This window comes from Cupressus sempervirens, chromosome 11, assembly GCF_028749045.1.
Source record: "Cupressus sempervirens isolate cs-2001-9-10 chromosome 11, ASM2874904v1, whole genome shotgun sequence".
NCBI classification, from domain to species: domain Eukaryota; kingdom Viridiplantae; phylum Streptophyta; class Pinopsida; order Cupressales; family Cupressaceae; genus Cupressus; species Cupressus sempervirens.
In genome coordinates this window covers 197,833,494-197,859,631 of record NC_143128.1, presented here as the reverse complement: position 1 = coordinate 197,859,631, position 26,138 = coordinate 197,833,494, and the positions used below count along the sequence as shown (strand labels likewise).

At 35.8% G+C, this 26,138-nt stretch overlaps 1 protein-coding gene across 6 annotated transcripts in view; it reads right to left on the bottom strand.

Moving 5' to 3' along the window:
- LOC149528867 (DNA polymerase I B, chloroplastic/mitochondrial-like) overlaps positions 1 to 23,685 on the bottom strand; it is a 122,391-nt gene extending 98,706 nt beyond the window's left edge. For all 6 annotated transcript variants that reach the window (XR_016358313.1, XR_016358312.1, XR_016358309.1 and 3 more), the window contains exons 1-4: positions 23,274 to 23,685; positions 17,210 to 18,200; positions 15,998 to 16,906; positions 3,223 to 3,411 (exon numbers count right to left, since the gene is read on the bottom strand). Coding sequence is in view for 2 of the 6 variants with exons in the window: in XM_089807916.1 (XP_089664042.1) it covers positions 3,223 to 3,411; positions 15,998 to 16,906; positions 17,210 to 18,200; positions 23,274 to 23,377 (2,193 nt within the window). In the remaining 4 variants the exon portion in view is untranslated. The remainder of the gene's footprint in view (positions 1 to 3,222; positions 3,412 to 15,997; positions 16,907 to 17,209; positions 18,201 to 23,273) is intronic.
- Between the last annotated feature and the right edge of the window lie 2,453 nt (positions 23,686 to 26,138).

Genomic DNA, 26,138 nt, shown 5'->3' with positions numbered 1-26,138 from the left:
GGATGAACTGATAATCTACCCATCCTTTCATTATTTAGTTCATAAATAAAAAAGTGGAAGAATAAGGGTGAAGAGATAAAGAAACTGTTCCAATCTTAAGTAAATAAATAGAGGGGACATCACATAACTGCTAGTTACATGTAGATGAAAATCAACTATAATAAGGATAATAATATGATAAATGGGATAAATATTGGAAAGGTTTGAAAATTATTATTAAGGAGAATTATAGGGGATAACTTTAACAAATATGTTTTCATCTTTGACATGGAAAATCAGAATGCATTACAATCATATATATGAGAGTTAAAAGTCAACACCATTGATTGCAAGTTAAGGAAGGTGCATATGGGAAACATCATCAGGCTTTTATGCCAAGCGTTAGTATACTAGATTAGTTCAAGCGCGAGAATTAGATGAAGTGTGAGAATTTAAGATAGTTGTACCCATATTCCAAGATATCCGATAAGGGGATATTTCATTAAGAATGCTCATCAAGACCTCTGAAGTACTATTGGTAGAAGAGAAGAAATTGGTAATGTGATCTTGTCCCTAAGACTTGCTATACGAGAAAGGAGTGTTAGATGGTTACCAATGTCCAGAGAAGTAGAGAAACCCTTCTTAGAATGAGAAGGGCCAAGCAGCCTTGTAGGATCCAAGGTTGACATTACCTACATCTATAATGGGATGAAAGAATTAAAAAATCTGGTTACTCTGAGACCCTCAAAAAGGAACCTATTCATTAAACTGGTGAGATTGTGACAAAAAAGGGTCAAGATTCTCAAACTCTAGCGCAAATAAAAAGTGGAAAGAGAACTGGTCAGATCTTTATCTAAACAATGGTACCTCCCAGGGATTTCAAGATAGGAAGTGCACCAGAAAACAAGTGGATCATTAGCCTCCATATTCTAGAAAGAACAAGGAACTTAGGGCCTTTCACTTCATAAAGTATCTCAGCTGGACATAACTGAAAGCACGCTCTCAACTAACTAAAGATTCCCAAATTAAAAAAGCAATGATCTTGAAGATAGTTGTGAATGCGAAGAGTAAGTGTGCTGGATGTATTGACAACAAATGTCCTCTCTATCAAACCAACAAAGCAACTCCTGAGGGAAAAGGCAATGAGAAGGACTTAAATAGCAATTGAGTTAACATGTCCATAAAAAACTATGGTACAAACTGACATCAGAAAAAAGCAACAGCTACACCCAACAAAACCACAGACAAATAAACAATCAATACATTCATCACTAAGGGATTCGACAGCGGAAGAGCCAATCTCATTCAAGTGCCACAAACAGATATATACAAGTCAAAGAAAATGTTCACATAGATTTAAGCCAATGCACAAATGAAGTAACATTCTCAAAGCAAGGGTTGTGAAACGAATTGATCATTAAACTATACACTGAGAGACAGATTATTTGCACAAGATCATACAGTGAAGTATAATCTTCTGAACTCTCTTAACCTAAGCCTGGCCACTAGACAAAAAGTTTTGGCCCCAAAACTCTTGACTATACAGCACCATCAGGTTAACCCATGCATCACAGAGGATCTTCGAAGGGATATCCTAAAAATGCACCTAAACGCTTCGGCTCTCTTAATAAAGAACAAGACATATTCCTCGCAAAGATGAAACTGAAACACAAGCTGCAAAGAAAGAAAGGTAACAATGAACTGAAATCCCGTATAAGTAAATGAAGAGCTTATCTCCACCAAGCCCATTTTAAAGAAAATATGAATCCTGGAAAAACATTCTTGGTGGTGTTGTGGACCATAATCTTGAAACTTGCTAACTGTATTTAAATAATGAGCTCTATCTCTAGCTCCTAGGATGCAACAACAACATCTACAGTGAAAAAAGAGAGGTCATTGCAAGGGAATATTGTTTCTATAAACTCAGATAAAGTGAGGCCATTAAGCTTAGCAAGCATCCTAGGAACTTGAACAGGGACAAGGGCCTATGCTGGACCCACTCTTAGATGTTCATCACTCAAACTTCAAGTTGGTTTGCAAAATTACTAAATATTTAGTTTAGGTAATTTGGTTCTAAATTACTAGGGCTAACCCAGTTGTGACTAGTGTTTAACAACTAGCTTCTAACAGTTAATGTATAACATTGACAACCTCGTATTAAACTTAATTATTGCTCTAGTCTAATCAGACCCACTCGAAATTAAATGGATGCAAATTAAAGAGTTAGCTATATAAGTTGCTCTTATCTGCAACCTAATAAAGATCTATCCTGATGATGCATTATGTAATGTGATTAAAAGCTTCCATGATTAACAAAACTTTACAGTTCTTGTAAAAGCCTCCTTTCTAAATTATAAACTGTGGAAACCTCATATCTCTTATTATGGCTAGTAGTTGTGAGTATTAGATTTCACTTGGGAACACTTTTTCTTACCAACAACACTAAAAGAACTAAAGATCTTAATTTGAAGGTCATATTTCCAACGGCACATAGAGACATCCTGACTCATACAGAACAAGTATTTAGACTACGTATGTATTTGGCAAGAAGAAAGTGAGGTGCTCCCAGAACATATCCAGCTGCATTCAGCATAAAGTCAAACAGTGACCTGGCAAATGCATAACAGAGCTCGAACTTGAGACACAAAAGTCAAATTAAAATGTTCCTAAACTTAATCAAATATCTCACATAAATTAAAATGTGAGAATGTTTTGGTCATATAAAGTAATTTCTTCAATAAAAACCATAGAAGAGTCAAAATGCCAAAAAAATCAGGTAAATGGTAAGAAGCATGTACTTTAAACAGAACAGATTCAGAATTCAAGGTTGAATTTGAACACAAAACAGCATTTACAGACTCACATGTATGCATTCACTGAAAAACTAATTTAGCTATTAGTTTTTGTCATTCATCAAGAAAATGAAGATTTGGCAAATGGCATAGCAGTGATCGAACTTAGGTTGAATGAGTGAAATGAAGCAATGTTCCTAACTTTCAATTAATTATTATAATATACCAAAAATGTGAGAAAGTATTGGATCTATACAGTGATCTCTTTAACAAAAAACAAAAGAGCACTCAAAAAGTCACTATTTCAGATAAATGGTAAGAAGTGTGTACACTGAAGTGTCTGGAATTAAAATCTTGACTATGAAAGCATAACTACATTTACATTTAAAATAGACACTAACTACGAAAGTACTTTAGCCGTTAGTATTATCATCAAGGAAACATAGCTAACCTTTCGAATAGAAGGGTCCTCAAAATAAGGAGCAAATACCGATAAGACATCTTTGCCACCATCTAATATATCAACCCAGACACAGGACTTGTCCCCACCAAAACTAGCTTCCGAACCACAATATATGCTGAAACATATAATTTTTCCATGTCCAACTGGGCTTTCTGTCTTCACATCAATGTCTGCAACCTACACAGCATATGTTAAAAAATAATATTAAAAAAGTCAATTTGCATATATCTCACTACAAATTTCTAAATGGAATCATGAAAGAAAAGATCTCATGGGGTAACCAAGAAACTGCTTAAAGTAAAATTAGCATAAGACCAAGGATGGAAGGATGGAGGAATTGTGATGAACCGGATATTTTGCTAAACCTTTAAGTATATAAATAATAACTTAATCCTTAGTTACACCGCCCTAGGGGACTTCGGAACAGGTTTCCGGGCAGAGGGGACAGAGGGGCCTCAATTTGGGGACGGCGGCGAGGGGGGAGAGGTTGTATATACTATATACTATACACATGGTACTTAAAATGCTAGTTACGAAAATACATATAACAATATAAGACAAAGATGTAAAATACTAATTTACAAAAGTTGCATGGGGACAGGGGTACTTGGGTACTTAGGGTACGAGTACGGGTACAACTAGTTTCCAATATAGGGAATGGAGGTATTTAAGTGTGTCAAACTTTTTTTAATTATAATTTAATATTTATAGAATATCTGAAATTGTGAATCATGACAATGGTTTATCAAAACGAGAAAGAGATAAAGTTTGCAAATGTAATACATTCTTTTCAGTTTCAGATTTGCTATATGTTTGTAATAATAATATATGATAAAGGTTTAGATACATAACAGATAAGGCAGACTTTAAACATGAACAAGAAGATCATAAATCATTTAACAATGACCTATTGCAAATGATAAACTTCTGACTTGAACAGTGATAAAGTTTACTGTTAATTGATATTGTATCAAACTTTCAAACTGATTACGTATTGAATTAAGCTTTATAAACAAGCTGATACACAAACAAAAAACTGAAAAAAAAACAGAAATCTTAATCAAGGTCCTTGGCTACGATGCTCTCCACTAAGTACCTGTACTTGGGGTACGTGTATGCGGTATTTGGGTACTGTTGCGAGGTTTTCACACCATTACCCCATTGCAAATGGGGACCCCCTCTTTCATTTTCTGCTTAGGTTATTGGCGTAGTAGTTCGGTTATAAGATTTTGGCATTGGGTATAAGTTTGAAGAGAACGGGTTTTTGTTCATGTTGAAGTGGAAATTTGCCTAAGTCAGGGAGATGCAGCAAAATCGGGAGTGATGCTAAAAGAAGAGCTAAATTCGGCTAAGTATAAATTTCATCTTGGCCGGTGTTGGTTCCGAAAACCGCAGATTGGAAATCCAAGAACCTACCACTTCTCCAATAGGATTCCGCAATCAGTTCTAGCCAACAAACGAGAACCACCTCTTGATTCCCCTGCACTTCAGGCTCCGCTACACCTAGGCAGGTAGACTTTCTCCTCCAACCTGATCACCTGGTTCAGAGCTTTTCTAAAGCGAATTGAAGCTTTGGAGTTCTCCAACTGGCAAGATCCTCGAACTCAATGAAAATAAAAACTAGATGCTGAGTGTTTGAATGAATTGTATAAGGTTTTAATAATTAATGTGATGCTTGTAGAAGGAATACATAGATTTTCTTACTTCAATAATAGAAAAACCAATACCTCTACTCATCTAGGCAATAGAGTCAACTTCTGTGAATTTTCACATACAACTTTATAACATTCCACACACTTACACTGGCAACAATTAAATAATCAAGATGCGACAAACCAAATATTACGCAATCTTAAATTAGTCCAAATTGAATTTTAACTCCTTTGGTAAGGAGACAAACTGGACACAAATGCGGAAACAATTAAATATTTCACACTATCTGTGATGATCGAATTTAAATGCTAGATGACCATGTCCACTTATCCAACATTTAAATTGTATACAGAATTGCAAAAAATAATTACAAAGGACGATTCATCTGCAGTTTAAATCTCCATGCCTTTAATAATAAACAAAGAACATTTTATTTTATTATAAAAATAAAATAATAGAATTTATATTACAAAGTCTTAATGTTGCTCCTTATCCCTCCATACAGTAATAAAATATAAAATACTCTCTCTCAAGAGAACATGTGAATGTTCGGATATTTCTTGTTTGTTTCCTAAAACTTCTTCTATTTATATCTTCATACTTAAAAGGGATATGACTTTTCAATTTCAAAAGTCATTTCTTTATAAATAAGTCGCACCCTTCTGATTTAAACAAATCACTGCTTTACAAATTACCCTTTCTTAATTGCATATCTTCCTTTATTATTTCAAAATGACACCACTTCATGATAAAATATTGTAATCTCTTTAACACTATTATTTTTGACCTTATGCTACTACTTTAATAATAATAACATGGCTTCCGCGAAAGGCTTGGTAATTCCATGACACTATCTCAGGATGAATTCATCGGGGCTCTATTGCTTGACTCCTAGCACATGCCATTAATGGTTTTTATTCTTGTTGACGGTATTTCTCAAGCTCTTCCATCAAACGATTATGTTCAATGGTTGCCGCACACTGACTCCAGCATTGACGTATGTTTCGAACAGACTTTCTCATCTCAAATACATTTGATATTCTGTAATATAAATCTATTTCTTTTCAGTGTTACTCTTCCTTCATTGACGGCATGTCTGACTATTCCCAGGCATTTATAACTCAAGCATCTCTATGACACATCAGCATGCAAACTTGATTTCCAGACTTCTGTATTTGTCGCATGAAGAGACTTGGCCTACAGTTTCCATCGTTTGAATATTATTTTGGTTATTCTCGTCAAACTCCAACACTCCTTCGATAGTTTTGGAAGGCTTGTAATTTCTTCTGTACATATATAAATTTTTTGAAGTCCAATGATATTAATTTGATTTTCCATTCATTGCTTCCCTGCAGTTTGTGAATTAGTTAAATTCACATTTGTTGATAAATCTGCGATACTAGATATGGTAGACGACAACCTATCCTGGGACAGACAAGACTGTGCCATATAAAATAGAACCAGAATCCAGAGATGAAGCAGAGGAAAAATCATATATATTATGAACAGAATGTTGACAAATGTTAAACTTGTCCATTTGTAAATCTCCACCACATGCTTCTGGCGGTATAACAGATGGAGATCTATCACCCTTCAGAGATATCCCAGGCTGAGGAGTAGTTAATTTTGGTGATGGATTTCTCATCAGGAAATCTTCCTGAATAAGGACATGAATAAATTATGATGGGCCGGTTTGTATATTTAAGTCCTTAGTTGCCGTATAGTATAGTCCCCCTGATTATTTTATCTCTGTGTGCATATAAGACTGGCATCACTACCAATTTTTTGTCTTTGGATATTCTATGGTTTATTTGCTCACTCTTTATTTCTTTCTGTGTCTAGTGCAATAAGAATCAGTTTCCAAATTTGTTCCTCATCCTTTATTTGTATGGTGAGAAATCTCTGTCTTCCATTGTTGCAATATTGGTGCAAGAAATACAATAAGAGTTGCACCTGAAACCTTTTCACTGCCTGCAATTTGAAACAATTCTGAACATGCCTTACATATAAATTTTTCTTCAATTTCTGTGACATCAGCATCATCTTGTACTGCCAAAGGTTTTCTCCTTTGGTATATTTAGGTATCAATATTTTAATAGTTATGAAGATGATTTCCATCAGTTCTTTTTTATTTTGGACTCTTTTCTCTCTTGCTGCACCTGTACAAGGAGCACAATCTCAAAATTTCCATACACCATCTCATCCAAGTCCGCATATTCTCAGTTTTTGAAATCAAGCTGCCTTTTGCTGTTCTCAAAAATGGATGCCAAAATTTGGAAAATTTGGGCACCATCAGCCAGGACGTGTTTCGCTACCCAAGCAAAAGTTGTCCCATCTTGGCCAAACCATGTTTCGCTACCCAAGTAAAAGTTGCCCGAGCTTAGCCGAGACATGTTTCACTACCCAAGTAAAAGTTGTCTCAGCTTGGCCAAGAAGGTTTTGTCTCATCTCGTGATCTAGGATTTGCAACCCACTTTTTGGCAAAATGAACCAGGCATTTTTGAAAGGGAAAAATGAAAGACTTGAAATCTGTCCTAGAATCCTATATAGTAAATGGCCGTGTTGGGCTCTATAGTCTAACTTTATACATGGTGATTTGCATTGAGATTAATTATCAGACCTTAACAACATAGAGCTGGGGTGAAATCCAATAGTTATAGACCACCTATCCAAGATTAAAAGGCTGCAATCTCAAACTTCAAGGCCTAAATAATGTGGTGTGTAGCTCATTTGGCCATTTATGTGCAAATTCCTAAGAGGAAAATGGCTCTATTTTGCAGTATGTAAGCTTAAACTTTGCAATTTCAACACAGATCTAATATTAATTGCATAAATCAGACCTAAATTTGAATGGGTTGAGTCTTATAAGATGGCAACAAGCATTGAAATGTAAAACTGGGTTCTTGTAAGCAGCATGTGGTTTCATTTTTGGCCCAATATCCAAGCATAAAGGCCCGGCTATGCCCTAAATCTGGGTGCCAAACATAAATTAGGCCTGGCAGATGTAAGACGGTTAAAACTGAGACAAATTAAGCCTAGGTCTGGGCTCAAAACTCATGAAATTGGTTCATCAATCTAACGTGTGGCCTTGAGATTATTAGGACAGGCTTAAGTATTGTGTGGTCCATCAAAAACTTCCTCTGCTCTGTAGTAGTGAATGGTGCCCCATATAGCAGCGAATTGTGCATGCAATAGCAGATATTTTGTCCATGAAATTGAGAGGATTAGGGTCCTAACCAGGCAGCGAATTCAGCCATAGCAGCAGCATTTTTCAGCCCCAGTTGAGACTCGAGCAGCATACCTGAATCGACATTTTTTCTCCCCCCCATTTCTTTTTCTGAGCAAGTCTGGGCAAGAATAAGGTTAGCAGCAAGACTCTGGGCACCTAAGCAAATCAATTTAGAAGCCTTAGTAAGGGCAGTTAGTTCATAATTTGTCATTTCTTGGGTCTCATATTGCTTGCTAAACTTCTGATTATAATATTTTGGATGTGAACTAACCTCTGATTCTGATAGCAGATTTACTGAAGAGTGGAATGCACTAATGGTTGTATCTTTTGTTGCAGAGCTAAGCGTAGCAGAAGCTGAAGGTATTTCAAAGATACAACCTCAGACCGAGACAGGAGGTGGCTAGGAGTTGGATGAACCAAATACAAAGAGGATGTTCCCATGATGAGTCCGAGAAGCAATCCAAGGATGAGATTCGGTTTGTTATCCAAGATGGAGAACTCCAAGGTGATTAAGACATGAAGGAGGAGATCAAAATGTCCAAGGGGGACAATTTAGAAAATCAGGACATTGGTGGAAGGATGGCTGGGATGAAACTCAATTGGAACAACTTAAGAGACATGGACAAGAAGAAGCTCCATGGCAAAAAGAACATAGAAATCTCGAGAAGATGAAGTGATTGAGAAAAGGAGCCATCACAAATGAAGAAACGACAAATGATCTCTCCTCAGCAAGCAAGGGTATTTATCATGTTCAAAGGATTAGCTGAGGTGGCAGCTCTATCCTCAATCAATAAAAACACACAAAGTGTCATATGGAGACGATTTGCTGAGATGGTGTGTAGATTCATTGAATGTGAAGGAAGATAAGGAAAGGGAGCACATTTCCCAAGGTGATGAGATGGCATTGTCTACAATGGGCTCGCTTCTCACTGGCCCACGTATGATTCATCCTTATCAAGTTGTTATGGATTTGAATTTTTTCATTGGCCCATGGGGACATTGTAATTTTTTAATTGGCCCACATAGTGGTGCTTAGTTGTAATTGGGTGAGCATTTAATATTTGTAGCAAGTGGTTATGAAACCCTAATTAGGGCTTATGTGGATAAATTTGGGCCCTTGATTTCAAATCAATCTTGGTCATTCATTGTAATTGGAGCTCCTATATTAAACCCCGCCCCCTCTTATTTGTAAAGCGGGATTTGTTTAGAGAATTGTTGCTATACGATATCAAATTTGCTCTACTTTTAATTGTTGTGCCTTGCAGGGTGAATTGTTCTAATAAAGTTTGTATTAGTACATGGTGATCCATATTCCTCACTTTATTTAGTATTTTTGTTTCATGTTGTTTAGAGGTAGCTTAGTTGAATGGAAATTGTTGTGGATGTTTACTTGCATGACTCGAACAAATCCGGGCCACTAGCCTCTTATGTATTGTAAGAGTGTCTTGCGTGGTGAGTTGATGACAACACTTAACTTCAATTGATGTTCAATCTTTGGTTTGCATCTAGATGATGGGATTGGAGAGAGGATATTGATGTGAAAATCATTTGTGTATCCCTTAGAAGCTTGCACTAGATGAGTGGAGTCGTTGGCGAGATTACATCTAGTAGAATCTAAGTCTTTCATGATTCCTTGCATTCCTAATTAGAGGTAGAGTAGAAGTAAGTTGGAGTTGAAGTGGAAGTTAGAACTTATATTTTCACTACACATTGTAGAGCCAAATCTTTAGAAGTGCAAGAGTTGATATACATTGAATGAATAGTGTAAGTCCCTTTGTGATAACCAGAATATCACATCATAAAATTGAATGAAATCCACGATTAAGAAGGAACCTTGAAGTCATTTCATGATCTTGCTTTGCAAGCTTAGCATGAGAGATGACCTTATATCAAGAGAGGATTGGATGTTTGGAGTTTCACCCGAAACTTTAAGTATTTGATTATGCATGTTGAAGTGGAATAAAACTCACATGAGTACGCATACCTAGGGAGTGGGTGTGTGTACCAATGCAACCTAGCTAATTTACTAAAATTTAAATACTTGAACATTGGATTGAACATTAAACAATAAAAATTAGAATTTTACAATACTTGAAGGAGCAAATGGAAAAGTTCTAACTTCTATTATATAAATATTACAATTTTAAATACTTGAATGAGCAAATGGAAAAGTTCTAACTTCTATTATATATAGTACAGTTTTAAATACTTGGAGCAAATGGAAAAGTTTTGATTTCTATTATATAAATATTTAATAATAATAGTCAGAGATATTAGAAGTATGAGTATCTCATCATTAAGATGATTATATTAAGTAGTAAGATATGATATTCAATACAACCAAATAAAATATTAAAGAAATGTTTGAGATTTTTTTAATAAATTATTTTTTGGGTTGGCCAGGGGACCAATCGTCCCCTAGGAGTCAAGGGACATCGGGGACATTGCTCTGTCTCCGCCCGAACGGTGACGAACTAGTGGCATCGCTAGAGACACCAAAATGGCATCCCCCCACCCTCGTCTCGAAGACATTGGGATTTTTTTCCAAAGGAAGGCGGGGGGGGCGGGGGGGCGTCCCCATGTTACAATGAATTATTAATCTTGAAAAAAAAATATTATTATTAGTAATTTTAATAAATTTGCTACTAGAGGCCAACCTGTGGTTGAGTTTGTTTTTCCTTGACTTGGTTTTCCCTCGGCTAACTTGGCTAGAGGCAAGTATATGGGGATGTGTTTTTGTGATCCTAGGCATCACAAGTGTCTACTTTCTTAGTATCAATGAATGCAGTCAGTACTCAAATGCCAACCTAAGTGTTCTTAACTAGTAGGATGCAATGTTATACCCTAGCTATAATGGGAAAGATTTCTAGGAACTGTAATAACCCGTCCAAAAGTTAGCTCTTTGAGTCCCTCCGAATTCAAGAAGTCTCCTATAAAGATGATGGAAGTGAGACTCCAATCAACATAGAACTATATTGAAGCAGTAAAGACAAGAAATGAATGATACAAGTAATGCCAATATAATCCTACCGTCTAAACAGTGGTTACATGCAATGGTGAAATAAGATTTATGTTGTAAAAATGATGCTTCCAAACCATACAAATGTTATTTAATTGAGAATAGATAAGGGAGAGCATTAACAGTCAAAACGGAGACTATCAAATGTAAGGATAGTGACTTGAACTCTTGTAATTGGCAGTTACTAAGAATAGTAGGAGCAAACAGCCAAACCTATGTAGCATAGGTTTAGTAACATATTGATAATGCTACTAGTTGTGAGGTAGCTCAAGTATGCCAATATGGCAGAGAAATATAATTAGGCATCTTGGGGACAGGTACTTTGAGGTTTTGTGGGGGGTGTGAGTCCTCTCTCTCACATGGAAGAGGAATATATCATTAAAAGAAAATTATATTATAATGCTAACAAGCATTAGAGGTTTTGGAGATTAGAAAAGTGCAGACTATACTCAGATGATCTAAGTATGTTGTTACTGATCTATGCACCAATATTAATTTACATCTGAGGATGAGAAGTTATAGGGAACTACTAGCAACATATAGTTTGTTAAACACTAAGGCCATAGTTCCAAGATGGGTATGAATATGTGTTCTAGAAACTTTGAGGGAATCCACTTGTAGATTAATATGTAATAGGCACAACACTTGGTGAAGGCTTTGCAAATGGGGTTGCAAGCAAAGTGGGTTTAACCAAGGAGGAAACTTTGTAGTTAAGCGCGCTCAAGCTAGAGTAGTACTAGGACGGGGACTTCCCAGGATGTCCCAATGCTTTACCTCTGTCAACATCAACTAGATCCATTGAGTGCTAAGTGTTCTATTTAGTCATGAGAGATGGATTCATGTGAATCACTACTCATGAAACATGAGTCAATGAGTTTGACTCAAAAAATACACAGTTAAATCTTGATAGCAATATCACAATTTGACTTGCTATGGAAAAATATCTCCTACCCATCAATTGATGAGAGCTTAAGGGGCTTTCTACTTAATGGTTCATAAAGCAGAACACTTGGTGAAGGTTTTGCAAATGGGGTTGCAAGCAGAGGGGGTCTAACTAGGGAGGAAACTTCGTAGTTAAGCACTCTTGAGCTAGAGTAGTACTAGGATGGGTACCCTCATGAGAAGTCTCAGTGCTTCACCTCTGTGAGCATCACCTAGATCCAATGAGTGCTAAGCTTTCCATTCATTGTCATGAGAGATGGGTTCATGTGAATTACTACTCATTAAACATGAGTTAAAGAGTTTGACTCAAAAACTACACAGCTAAATCCTAATAGCAATATCACAATTTGACTTGCTGTGGAAAATATCTCCTACTCTAAGTCACAAGATTCGTCGAATTTCATCCATGAACGTCGAATTTCATCCATGAATTTCGAATTTCAGCAAATTTGTACCCTTTCCAAACATCATCCGAACTTTATGATATTTAATATAATATTGTTATTTATAACAAGATTCTTTTATTTTAAAATAGTATAAAGTTATTTGGTTTAATTATTTAGCAATGCCAAAATATTTTGACAATTTTGTGGATATATTACTTATATTTAAAATATATATATATATATATATATATATATATATATATATATATATATATATATGTTCAATTTAATGTAGATTCCTTCAAGATCCTTTGTTCATCTTCAAAATCTACTCATACTTCTTTCAAGGTGGATTCTAAGCATACAATCATGGAGGTTTTGATTTATTACATTTGTTAATGTTATGTTCAAGCTTTCATATTAATATATTTGTTTACATTTCAAATACAAATTGCATATCTATTGAATATCATAGCTTCATTGTTAGATTTACTTCTACTACGTCCTAGCATTCTCCATTTCAATTCTATTATTATGGTTGATTCCAAACTTGGGTTTGACTAAGGAAAACTCCTCATCCAAATAACAAAACCATTTTTTTCTTGCAAATACAGGTGTGGAATAGCAAATTAAAGAGCAGATTTGGATACCCTTTTCATCGAACTTGTGAGATTCTGCAAGCAAAAATTTCGTCAGAGTAGTGCAAGTCAAGATCAACTTTTCAAGGTAAGATTGTGCCCCACCAACAAGGTCAAGGTCGACCTCCCCTCAAAAAGGCCAAAGATTTCTGGGTTTTCTCTATCTCGACATTTCCAATCCAAAACACGTTGCAGATTTTCCAGAAATTACATACAAACATTAGAAAACAGCATTTTCCAGATTCAAGGTTAGTATTTGTTTTTTCTCTATTTCAAGATTTAAGCATATACTCCCCCACAATAGAAGGATCATATAACCCCCCTTTTCTCCCTATTTTCCATCGCTTGATCCATTTCTGCATTGAACACCCTCTTGTGTTTAATAAATTTGGATCATTCCTTTTGAAAATTAGGGTTGTGAACAAGGTGACCATTTTCTTTGTATTCAATGATATCATATTTGGAGGTCAAGATACATTATGTAAAGCATTTGCAAATGAAATGAAGAAAGAATTTGAGATGTTTATGCTTGGAGAGACCAAGTTCTTTATTGGTTTGCAAGTATATCAGATGAAATATGGTATATACATCACTCAGTCTAAGTATGTGAAAGAAATATTGAAAACTTTTGAATTAGAAGATTCAAAACCAATTAGCACACCTATGGTGACATGACACAAATTGTCAAAAAATGATGATTCTACTGATGTGAATCAAATATTGTACAGGTCTATGATTGGAAAATTGCAATATGTAGTACATAGCAAACCTGACATTGCATTATTTGTTGGGATTGTTGCAAAATTCTCTGCAAATCCTAAGGAGAATCATTTGATGGTTGTTAAGAGAATTATCAGATATCTAAAAGGAACAGAAGACTATGGTCTATACTACAAGAAAAAAAAAAATTTGAACTAAGAGCCTATACAGATGTTGATTGGGCTGAAAACATTGATGACAAAAAGAGCACAAGTGCTGGAGCATTTTTCTTAGGAAAGAGATTGGTCACCTAGACCAGCAAGAAACAAAATTGCATATCTCAATCTACTACTGAAGTTGAATATGTAGCTGCTGCAGTAAATTATACAAATGTGGTATGGATCAAATTACTACTCAAAGGTATGAAGGAGGAAATCACTAAACCTATGATACTTTCTTGTGATAATATAAGTGATATAAATATATCAAAGAACCATGTGATGCATACAAAGACTAAGCACATTGCAATCAAGTATCATTACTTGAGAGAATTAAATCAAGACAAAGAAGTGAGCATGGAATATGTGAATACAAAATAACAGATAGCTGATATATTCACAAAATCTTCACCTACATCTCTTTTATCTTTGTGTACTTATCTTCAAGTATTCTATCTTCCTCAGCACTTTCTCCCTTCAGTACTATCTCCCTCTTTGAAAACAATGTCAAAGCCTTGTCAAATCTATATGCAAATATAATCAATTTAGGTTCTCCCTCTCTCACCTTGTATGTGACTGTAAATATTCTAATTCAGCTCCTTCATTACTTTAGACATATCCACTACATCAAGTTTTACATAAAACATTTAGCTCAGTTGATGCAGGGCACTACTCATGCCTCTTAAGTAGCTTTGGATAGGGGTATCACCCCTAGTCTACCTCTCTTTTTTGAATTTTTACCCTTGCCGAAGTTCATACAAGTTTTATGATCGTTGAACTCGAATTCGAATTCAAACCATGTGACTTAGCTTCTACTTATCAATTGATGAGCTTAGGGGGCTTTAAAATTAATGGTTCATAAGGCACAACACTTGGTTAGGGTTTTGCAAATGGGGCTGCAAGCAAAGTGGGTTTAACCAGGGAGGAAACTTTGTAGTTAAACGTGCTTGAGATGGAGTAGTACTAGGATGGGTGACCTCCCGGGAAGTCACAATGCTTCACCTTTGTGAGCATCACCTAGATCCAATGAGTGTTAAGTGTTCAATTTATTGTCATGAGAGATGGATTCATGTGAATCACTACTCATGAAACAGGAGTCAATGAATTTGACTCAAAAACTACACAGTTAAATCCTGATAGCAATATTACAATTTGACTTGTTGTGGGAAAATATCTCGTACATATCAATTGATGAGCTTAAGGGGTTTTCTAATTACTAGTTCATAGGGCACAACACTTGGTGGAGGTTTTGCAAATGGGGTTGCAAGCAAAGTGGGTTTATCCAAGGAGGAAACTCCGTAGCTAAGCACGCTCGAGCTGGAGTAGTACTAGGATGGGTGACCTCCCGAGAAGTCTCAATGCTTCACCTCTATGAGAATCACCTAGATCCAATGAGTGCTAAATATTCCATTTATTGTCATGAGAGATGGATTCATGGGAATCACTACTCATGAAACATGAGTCAATGAGATTGACTCAAAAACTACATAGTTAAATCCTAATAGCAATATCACAATTCGACTTGCTGTGGAGAAATATCTCCTACTTATGAGTCATTTATTGCTAAGTTGTCAATTTGTATACAAGCAAAGCCACGCACATGGGTACAAGCACCAATGCTTAGTACATAGTTATAGGCAAAAAGCGTTTGGGGATTGAGTGTGTGGGTTTGAGTACGTGTGTGTGTGTGTGTATTATATATGTAACAAAAAGATTCATGATACATATCTTTTTGACAAATAGCTATATTCCTAGATTCATATGAATATAGCTATTTGTCAATAAGATTTGTATCATAGACTACATTGAACAAGTAATAAAGATATTGCAAATAAATATTGTCTATTGTCAAAAACGTTACATATGAGCCAATAAAATGCACATTTGTAACGTTTTATTGGCTCATGTGTAACGTTTTATATCCATTAATTTGAATACTTATAAAAAACAACAGAAAAGTGAAAGGCAACTCAACTAACCTCTGTATCACATGCGTGAACCAGATTCCTGTACTCTCCCATAAGCTTACCTACAACTATCTTTGCATCCTTCACATTGTCAACAATGAAAATTTGTTTGTACAAACGATCCAACTTATCTTTGACATCGGTTCCTTTGCAATTACTGACCCCAACAACCACCTGATTAGAAGCAGAAACATTGCATTTACTGGAACTGGTAAAGTTGTTATTCATTACAAAAGTGTCCTCATTTTCTGCCCTTATGCCCCATAAGCCTTCTTCCTGCCACTTATCATCTTTTAATTCTGAAGGCAGTTTCTCAAGCTTTGGTTTGGTAAACTCATTATCAATTCCAGACATGAGCTTGAGAACATCTGTTTCAATATTGTGGGACCGGATGCACTTGCCATTAGTTGGCTTGCCCTCTTTCTTGTCCTTGGTTATATTACCATAGCTTCTGTATCCCTTCCTGTTCTTGTCCTCTCTTTCTGAAATAAGTTTCTCAAGCTGCAATTGATCCTCACTCCCAAAATCACAAGTGACGTGATTTGTAGTTCCAGTACTCATGTTCTCTATATTATGTCCAATCTTTTCTTTATAAACAACCTGCCTACCTAATGCCAGACGGAAATCATTTTTATTGACCTTGAATACCAGCTCTTGCTCTTGTATTGATTTCTTCTCTGAACTGGCCTTTTTATCTTCATATCCTGTTTTACTTGCATAAGAAACTTGTTTAATGTCAGAAGCAGGGATTGTATGCAACACATTGTGCTGGGATGAAGTGTCTGGAGTTCCAGAAGCAGGATGTGTTTTTGACGTTTTTAAACCCTTAATACTAACAGCATCTCTGGTCATTGCAATAAACTTCTCAGTTTCTTCTTGCCAATTGCGACGGTCATTCACCTTGTTTGTTGTAGCAAATCCCTGCACATGACTTTCGTGACTATTAAAATGTAAGAAGCATATTTGTACGCCCACCTATTTAGTTTCAAAGATTCACATTTGAAGAATGTTGTAGTAGTTGATTAGGCAGATATAACTTTATTTGTGTTATTGGTAACCCAATAACTTTATACGCAGTCAATATGAAAAATTTTTTTTTTTCTGAATGTTTTACTAATTGGATGAACTAGTTTACTAAAACCTAGTTTACTAACCCATTGATGAAAAAATAGCTTATAAGTTATAAAAAAGTGGCTTCCATCGCCCCAGGGCTCAAAATTTTACCTTTTGGATAGTGGGGCGAGAATTAATCTTCTGGGTTGAAGAATTCTGATGGCTTGAATAACACTGCTCTGGTAACCTAGATATAGTCACAGTTGCATCACTAGCTTGTAATAACCAATTCCTCGGCCCAATATCATTACGTCCAGTCTTTACAGGACATAAAACCGTTCCTTCTGAACCATTATTCTGAGAACGGTCAGGTGACGAAATTCCATATGCTACAACCCTATTACTCACCTGAGAATAAGCAACACTCTCATTCACATACTCCCCCTCGCCCAGATGGTTCATTTTTATTTGTCTCTTTGCCCAGAAATTGCTTTGAGAATGTCCATTAAATGCAACCATTTTCTTGCCATTTGATTTTCCTCTGGCTTCTTCACAATTTCCATCTCCTGCCTGTACTGACCCCAAAATTAACTCCTTTTCCAATCTACTGCTTGTACTTTTACTCTCAGTCTTTCCAGGACAAAAAACCCTAGCTTCCAATCCATTACCCTGATCACAGCCAGGTGATAAAACTCCATATTCTGAACCTCTATTACTCACCTGAGAATAAGCACCACAGTTCCTCCCATTCACCTGACGCTGACGGATAGTTCTTAAATTTCTCTTTTGCTGCAAATTGTCTTGGCCCTGTGCAATAAATACAACCGTTTTATTGCCATTTGATTCTCTTTTGACTTCTTCACAGTTTCTGTCTCCTGCCTGTAACTGATGGCCATTCACTGAATCTTTCACAGCCCTGTCAGCTAATGAGATACCATTTGATGCAAAATTTGCAACTCCAGCCATTACATGGGGTCTATTTGATGCCTTCTGTCGTTCAACAATAAAAGGATGTTTATTATTTGAAATTTTTGCTTCTCCAGACATCAAAGAAGGGCTCTTCACCGCTACTTTATTGTCTTCAGCCATCAAAAAATGACTGTTTTGTGCAGTAGAATGACACTGTAAAGAAGAAGACCGGAGTCTAGAACCTTGCCTGCAGCTGAACCCATGTAATATCAGCAATATCAGATAAGATAAATTCAATTGACATACAAAATATATTTTGAATCTTGTGTACCAAATTGCAACCCTAAATCTCTGTTCGATTGTGCCTAATATCGTATATACCAGGCACGACTTATGGCCATTAAGTTATTAATAGCTGCATTCAATATCATCGTATAGCAGATGCAGGTTATGGCTTAAGAATTTGTGCCATTCTGCCTGATTTGTTATCTAAATTGGAAATCGCAAATAAATCTAAATATTTTCTTAATTGAAAATTCAAAATGAATAGTGCCTAATGTCATTATATAGCAAGCAGGGGTTATCATTGTTGATACATTTAGCATCTAAGATATCATCAGAAAGGCAGTAGCTATCAATATAAAAAGAATTGTGACTAGTTCCATCAGATAGAATGTCAGCCATTGTAACTGTAAATGTCTGTGTATTATAATTGACATTTCAACAGAAATCCATTAGCCTACATTTTGGATATGTGTGTTTGTAATCTTTTAAACCAATTTTTCAAGTGAGATGACGTGAGATACAATGTCATGCTGAAAAACAACAATCACAGTAATTCAAAAGTAATGTGAAAATACTAAATAGGTCTAGTTCTGCTTAACATCATTATTTAGGCAGGCATCACAAATGAGTAAATAACTGCAAATATTTCTTAAATGTATAGGTTATGTGAAGTTATGACCATAAGAACCTGCAAAATTGTGCTACTATCATGACACAGGCGGTAGGATTTATTAATATTAAAAACTCTGCCTTGTACCATCTTACAGTGGATGCAAGTTATCACATTGCACATCTGTGTAATTCTGCATTCATTGTATATGCGAACAGCACTTATGATTGTAAACAACTGTGAAATTGTGCCCTGATGTCATGACTGGTAAGACAGGGGTTAGTACTGTAACTGAATTTTGTATTATCTAGTTGTTTGTACCTGCTGTCCATGAATGTAAATTTATGTGTTTTAGATCTAAGATTTGCAGAGAAAGAGATCTTCAGTTTCACAAGAAATTTTAAATGTCCCAATAAAAATAACAAATGCAGTTATTCAAACATAACATAAAATATCCATATAGTTATAGCCACCATTGTTACATAGGAAAGTAGCACTTATGACTATAAATATCTCAGATTCTGCCTTATACATTATATAGTGTGCAAGATTCTGACTGCCAATACATTTTGCACATACTTTCAACAGATGGGAGGACTATCAATGAATGTATATATATGTATATTTTGGATTTTAAAATTACCTTGAGAAGACAATGCCACAATACTCATAGCTGAATGTCTTTATTATTTTTAATCCAACATTTCCAGTGAGCTAGGCTGAGGTAGTTTGCAAAAGGAATTGGATTAATAATAACACATATAGTACTTCAGAAGTATTGTGGAAACATCATGATATGGGTGGGATTGTACTTATGACAACTAATACCTGTAAAATCGGGCATAGTGCCATTATATAGCAGACGGGGGCTATCCTGTAAAATTGTAAAGACATATTGGGCCTGATTTCAACTTAGCTACCGATTCTCTCCTGACAGGCCCGGATGCGGATGTGGGTGAGTCCGGAGGCAGATGTGGAGGTGAATGCACTCCAGAGGCACCTAGGAAGTGCACCACAGGCCCGTGGATGTGATGTGGAGGCGCTGGTGAGCATCCACAAAGCATCTCAGTATGAATTTTCTTTGTTTACTATTCATTTGACCTGAGGTTTGTCATTTTTATGATGGAACTGTTGAAAACAATTATTCAATTGTATGTTGTCTTTGATGTTACACAAAATGTCAAGCCTTTACCGAGCAATCAATGATAGCCGAACTCACTCAAGCATCAAAGGCAATTTCCTGTATATGCCGAACATTCAACTATAACCAAATTCAGAGACAGTATTGACCGAGCTCAGTCGGTTAATGAAGCGAAGTTTGCATTGACTGAGCTCAGTCGGTTATCAAAGGAAAGTCAGCATGAAGTCAATATTGACCGAGTTGGCTCGGTTAACGAAGGGATATTCTGTGTTGACCGAGTACTCAATTCTGTATTAGCCGACTGTCAGCATATTAAGTTTGATAAATTTATTGGTTAATACAAGCCGAATTAAGGGATGAAAAGAGTATTCAAGCCGACTTGACAAGATGAATCATATATATGAAAGGTCAAGTTGAGGATTGATATGTGGAATTGAAGAAGATGAATTAAGGAAGCGAATTTGAAGGATATATATAAAGGGGCAGAGCATCCAAGTTGACCAAGCCACAAAGAACATTCTGATCAAGGAGGATCAAGTAATCAAGCCAGAACTGAAATCTAAATCAGCAAACTCAGTTGCATCAACAATCAAGTCAAGTCATTTTTACTCTCTAATAATTGTAGCAGTGATTCAAATCTCCTAACAAAGTTAGCCTAACAGCTATTCGGCAAATCCTCTAACAAGGTGGCATTTCTAGATCTAAGTGTTTGAAGAACTCTAACAAGGCCACTCCTAACAGGGTGAATTAAATCTTCTAACAGGATCACACCTAACAGTGTGTTTTGTAACCTTTAACAAGGTTGGCTCCTAACAAAGCTCACTTCAAAATAGTGAAAAACAGTAACTAGTTGCAACTGGTGGTTTTCCCAAATTGGGTTTCCACATTAAATCTTGGTGTCTCTTGTGTTAATGTTATTTCCGTTATGTTTCTGCAATTAAGTTAATAAAGGCTAATCACATTAATATCTTATGATCTAATTATCACTGTGCTAACTGAGTGACAATAGTATATTCAATGTTAATCAAGTTACAGCAGAATATTCAGTGTTAACCGAGACACAGCAGGATTTGGTTTTATATTGATTTGACATCTTAAAAGGCACTTGGATTTGTTTTTGTAGTAACTGATTCACCCCTCCCCTCTCAGTTACTCTTTTCCATTTCCAACAGGAACAACGATGCAATTTGAGGTGCCGTCAGGGTTATGTCTGATTCATCTACTACGCAACCCAGTGACAAGGGCTATCATCACAATTGATAGTACCAAGCCTAGTCACTCACCATTAGAGGGCTTTCACAGCAGTCCCACTCATCAAGGTCCTTTATCAAGGTTCTTTATTGAAGGGTGATAATTCAAAGAAAGAAGTAACTATTTACCTAGGAGAACTTCTACAAGCACAGGTTTGAATTAGGGTCACAAATACATGCACTGCGGCATCAAATCTAATCACACTGAATGCTCATTTTGGCACAGGCAGTTTAACAATCAGGTTTGAGGGTTTATCCGCCTCAAACACTAGCTCTGGTGCTAATCATTTTCTTCCAGACAGAGCTCTACCACCTACAGCAGTTCCTTACACATTTGCATGGATTTTCTGATTTGCATTGGAAATGTAAACATAGGCATATATGATATGGCTTATTAGTTATTTGAATATTTGTGAACTATAAATTGGCTTTTAATATGCACATTGATCAATAATGAAGTATTATAATATCCAATGATTTAATTTTGTATATTTCTTGATATATATACATAGAAGAGCAGTCATCATAACTGTAAATACCAATGTATTTCGAATCTATGGGTTCTGCAGTAAGACATTTTCATAATCTCTCTAGTTAAGTGGTTTGGTGCCTTTAATCTCACATTTCAAATGAGCTAGATCAAGGCAGCTCACTCAATATGCCAGATAAATAGCATCAAGCGCAATTGGTCAAACCATAGTTTGCAGACACTGACTTGGAGTGTACTTGGCATTCCCAAAAATTTCAACTTGGCAAATACTCGAGAAAAACTTAATGATAATTCGACAAATTATAAAGTACTAAAAATTAAAATCTCATAAAGAAATTTTTTTGAAACATTCAATTACAAAATGTATAAAATTAAAAATTGACATCTCAGACAAGAAAATGCAAGGTTTGATAGCAACAAAACATGTGAATGCATATCACCCCGTTCACATATTTACCCAAGTTTTTTATCTATAAAAACACAAAATTCCCCATAAAAAAATAGAGTACTTGGCAACCTCAGAGACTGCTCGGAGAGCACTCATAGAGTTTGCAAACTATGTTTCAAACATATCATGGAAATACATGTGTAATTTTGCCTACAGTCACTATAGAGGAAGGGTATACTTCTGACTGTACGTATCTATAAATTGTCCATTACATGATGGCCAGGAGTTATCACTGCAAACAAATCTTGTGTCTAATTTCTAACATATAGGTGCCAGTTATTATGGTGCAAAGTAACTGTGTGTTTTGGATCAGAGGTTTCCACGTGAAGATACTTTCTCGATAAATCTATGTAAACGTGTTTGTTCTTTTCAGTCCGACAATTCATGTGAGCCAAGTAGTCAAACTGTTATATTAAAAACAACAAACTGCACTAATTGTTTAATTTCTTTTCCTGCCTACTATATCATTATCTGGGCGGGAAGCCCATATGACTGCGAGATTGCAAATATCTCTGAAATACAGCCCAATGCCCTTTTATATCAAGCAGTGATTATCACTTTAGCCACATTTTGGACCTAATTTCAAAAATATAGGTGGACAGACATTTCAAAAGTAAATAAACATCTCTTTTGGATCTAACTTTTATGCGAGAAGATAATCGCGCAATAGTTCTCGTTAACACAGTCTGTCGTTTGTAATCCAACGTTGTAGTTTCTCTAAACCAAGATTCAGAACAAAAAATGGCGGCATTCTGAAAATATACGTAGAGCTCTGCCTCTTATAATTTCATTGGCCAGTTCAACTAGTGATTCTATATATCTGTTAAACTTTCGCATAATACCTCCATAGAATGGACATGAGTTACGACCAACAATCTTTTACGAATGCGTCTAACATCATCTTCATATATAATGGTAGTGCATTGAATGCATAATATCTATGTAACCGAGCCCAATGTCACTCCCCGGGCAAGGACTATGACTGTAAATACATGTTTGAGGGATGCTAATATCCTAACACTGCGGAAAAAATGGAAACGGAGAGGGCGAAATGGAGATAGAAAACGGGTAACAAGAAATAAAACAAAAATGCTTGACTTACAAGTAAAATGTAGGAGTAGAAGCAAACTGAAGGGCACGGCGAGCAGGCGCAGACAACGGCAGCGAGGGCATGAAATTGCCCTGCTTGCTGACGCGCATTGCCATGAGGTCAGCCACCTTCCCCGTTTTAAATAGACCCGCCGTCTCTGTATTTTACGAAACGACGGCTACACTGTTCTAAACGCAGCTTTATTTTCCTCTGTTGCCCCTGTAAATTGTTCATTCGGGGGTTTTGCAGGAGGATAAACCTTGCCTTGGATTTTGTGGTTGACGGCCCTAAAACATTCCGCCTCTTTTAGGTTTGAATAAAGTTATTTGCTGGGATTGATTGAATCCAGCAGGTATGATTCTAGGAATGATTGTGGGAGGGATTCCTATTTTTACTGTTTATCCACATTCCCACTTTCCTCGGTCGATATCTTTGTCTTCGTTGCCTTCTATTTCTAGTTTTGCTTTTTGTTTTTTTTCTGATCTCCATGCTTCTAAAAAACGAGCTTGGGTATTAAACAGTGGATTATGTTATTATTTGTGCAAAAGGGAGGTAATAGGATAGACTAAGAGATTTCCATGTTTCTAATAAAAATTGAGCTTGGGTATTAAACATAAACACTAGATTATGTTTTCATTTGTGGAAAAGGGAGGAAATAGGATGGACTAAGAGACTTCTATATTTCACAAATAAATTGTCAAAAAATAATAATTAAAATTAAATATAAGTTATTTAAACAAATGATAAATATTATTAGAAAGGGTATAATCAGAAAGGGTTTGTGTAGGAAGGAAAAAAACGTGAGGAAAGATTAAGGACATTAGAAGTAGGAGAAACAAGAGAAGATAAGATAGCACAAACCAAGGAAATACAAACAAAAAAAGGGCTTCCTACATGAATTTATTCAACAAACAAGTTTGTTAAAAAAAATAATGAAGAAAAACGCCTCTTGGAAAAGGAAATTGTTAAATTCCAACATTGTGGCTCATGTTTTAAACAAGATCACTATGCAAAGGAAATCAAGGAGAATATGCAAAGACTAGACAAACTAACACATGAAAATGTTCTTAATAATAAATGACATAAAGGATCCTTTTTTGTTATGGGAAATAGAACACAAGGATCATGCCCAGGAAAAAAAGTTCCTACAATCCACAATTTGCAAATAGGAAGTTTCAATAGAGAACCCAATAGAGCAAAGAACAGATGACATAACATTTGGGAGCAAAGAGATGACTGGCCTCAATACACAAAAATTAGAAGATCAAGGTGTGGAAACATCAACCAAGTCAAGAAGAGAAGACAAGAAAATGACTTTTAGAACAAAGGAAATAGAAAGAAGCGAAGAAACAAAATCAAGGCCCAACAAATTCCCAAAGTCATGTGGCTCTAGAAGCAGATAAAGAAATATATAGCACACCTACAAAGAATGATAAAGAATCTAGTTCAAATTTCCAACCAAGAAGTTCAGGAAGGATACCACTAGTTGAGAAAGATATAGAGAAGTGCCCATAGCAGAAGACTAACATGACTCCTATAGATATCATTGGGAAAACAGAGCATATAACTATCTGGAAAAAACCAAAAAAAAATGATAAAAAGAAAACTTATAAGTTTTGGCAAACACCCTTTAATGGGAAAGATATTTTTAGCATAGAGGGGGACTAAGATTGAAGTGTGAACCATATTCCATTTTAGGTAGAAACCTTCATGAAGGAAATAGGGGGGACTAATCAAAAAAAGGAAAATAATATTGCCAGAAAAGGCAAAAACTTTTTCTAAAACCTATTGGGACGAATTTGGAATTCTAGATGGCACAAACAAGGTACTTTCACAAATATCACAAAGGAAATCAAAATAGACCGAAGATATTAAAGAAACCCATGAAGAGGAGGAGGAAGATGAAATTATTGACACAACACAAGCAATGGGATTAGATTAAGATGAGGTAAAACACACAATACTCAATAAGAGGACAGTGAGTGAGTGTTTATATAGATTGGGAATAGTATAGGACATGGAGAGAATTGAAGCCCAAAAATGTGGGAAAAAGGGGGGAAAAAAAAAAGAAATGAGGTGGGAAATCACTCATGGAACTAAGGTCAACAATAGGGAATGCAGAAAATCAACAGAAGCTTCTAGACATCTTGAAAGTTGGGAAGGGGACAACTGTTCCCACAACCCAACAAGGATCACAACTGGGAATATTAGGGGCTTAAATGCCCCTGACAAAAAGTGCTTACTCTAGCACAATTTGTCCTCATTTAACTCAGAACTTGATTTACTCCAAGAAACTAAATTAAGTAAGATAGAAGGAGAAAAACTAAATAAAAAATTAGGCTTTTGGAACACAAGCCTAGTTGAATCCACTGGAGCCTCAGGAGGTTTAGGCATTTTACATGACTTGAGGAAAGTAAATTTTAATAAATTGGCTAGCAACAATAATTGGATAGGGGGAATAATTAAGTTCTATAAATCAGACACATAATATATTATTATTAATGTATATGGTTCAATTAGTTAATCAAGTAATGGTAGATTTTAGAGATTGGTTTAGCCAAGAAAACCTTATTGACATTTCGCCTTCAAATGGGTTGTATACTTGGTTCAATAGAAGAAAGGATTTTTGTCAAATAGCATAAAGGTTGGATAGATTCATCTTTAAGGGGGACATGCACACCTTCAATCACACAATCAACTCAACAATCTTACCAAATGCAGGCTTTGATCATTATCCAGTCAGCTTAGAAAGAATGGATCAACATAAGCCATCTAGGAATCTGTTTAAATGTGAAAAAATGTGGTTCTTGGATGAATTTTTTATGAAGAACATCAATCAATGGTGGCAAGAAGACATATTTGAGAGATCTAAGATGT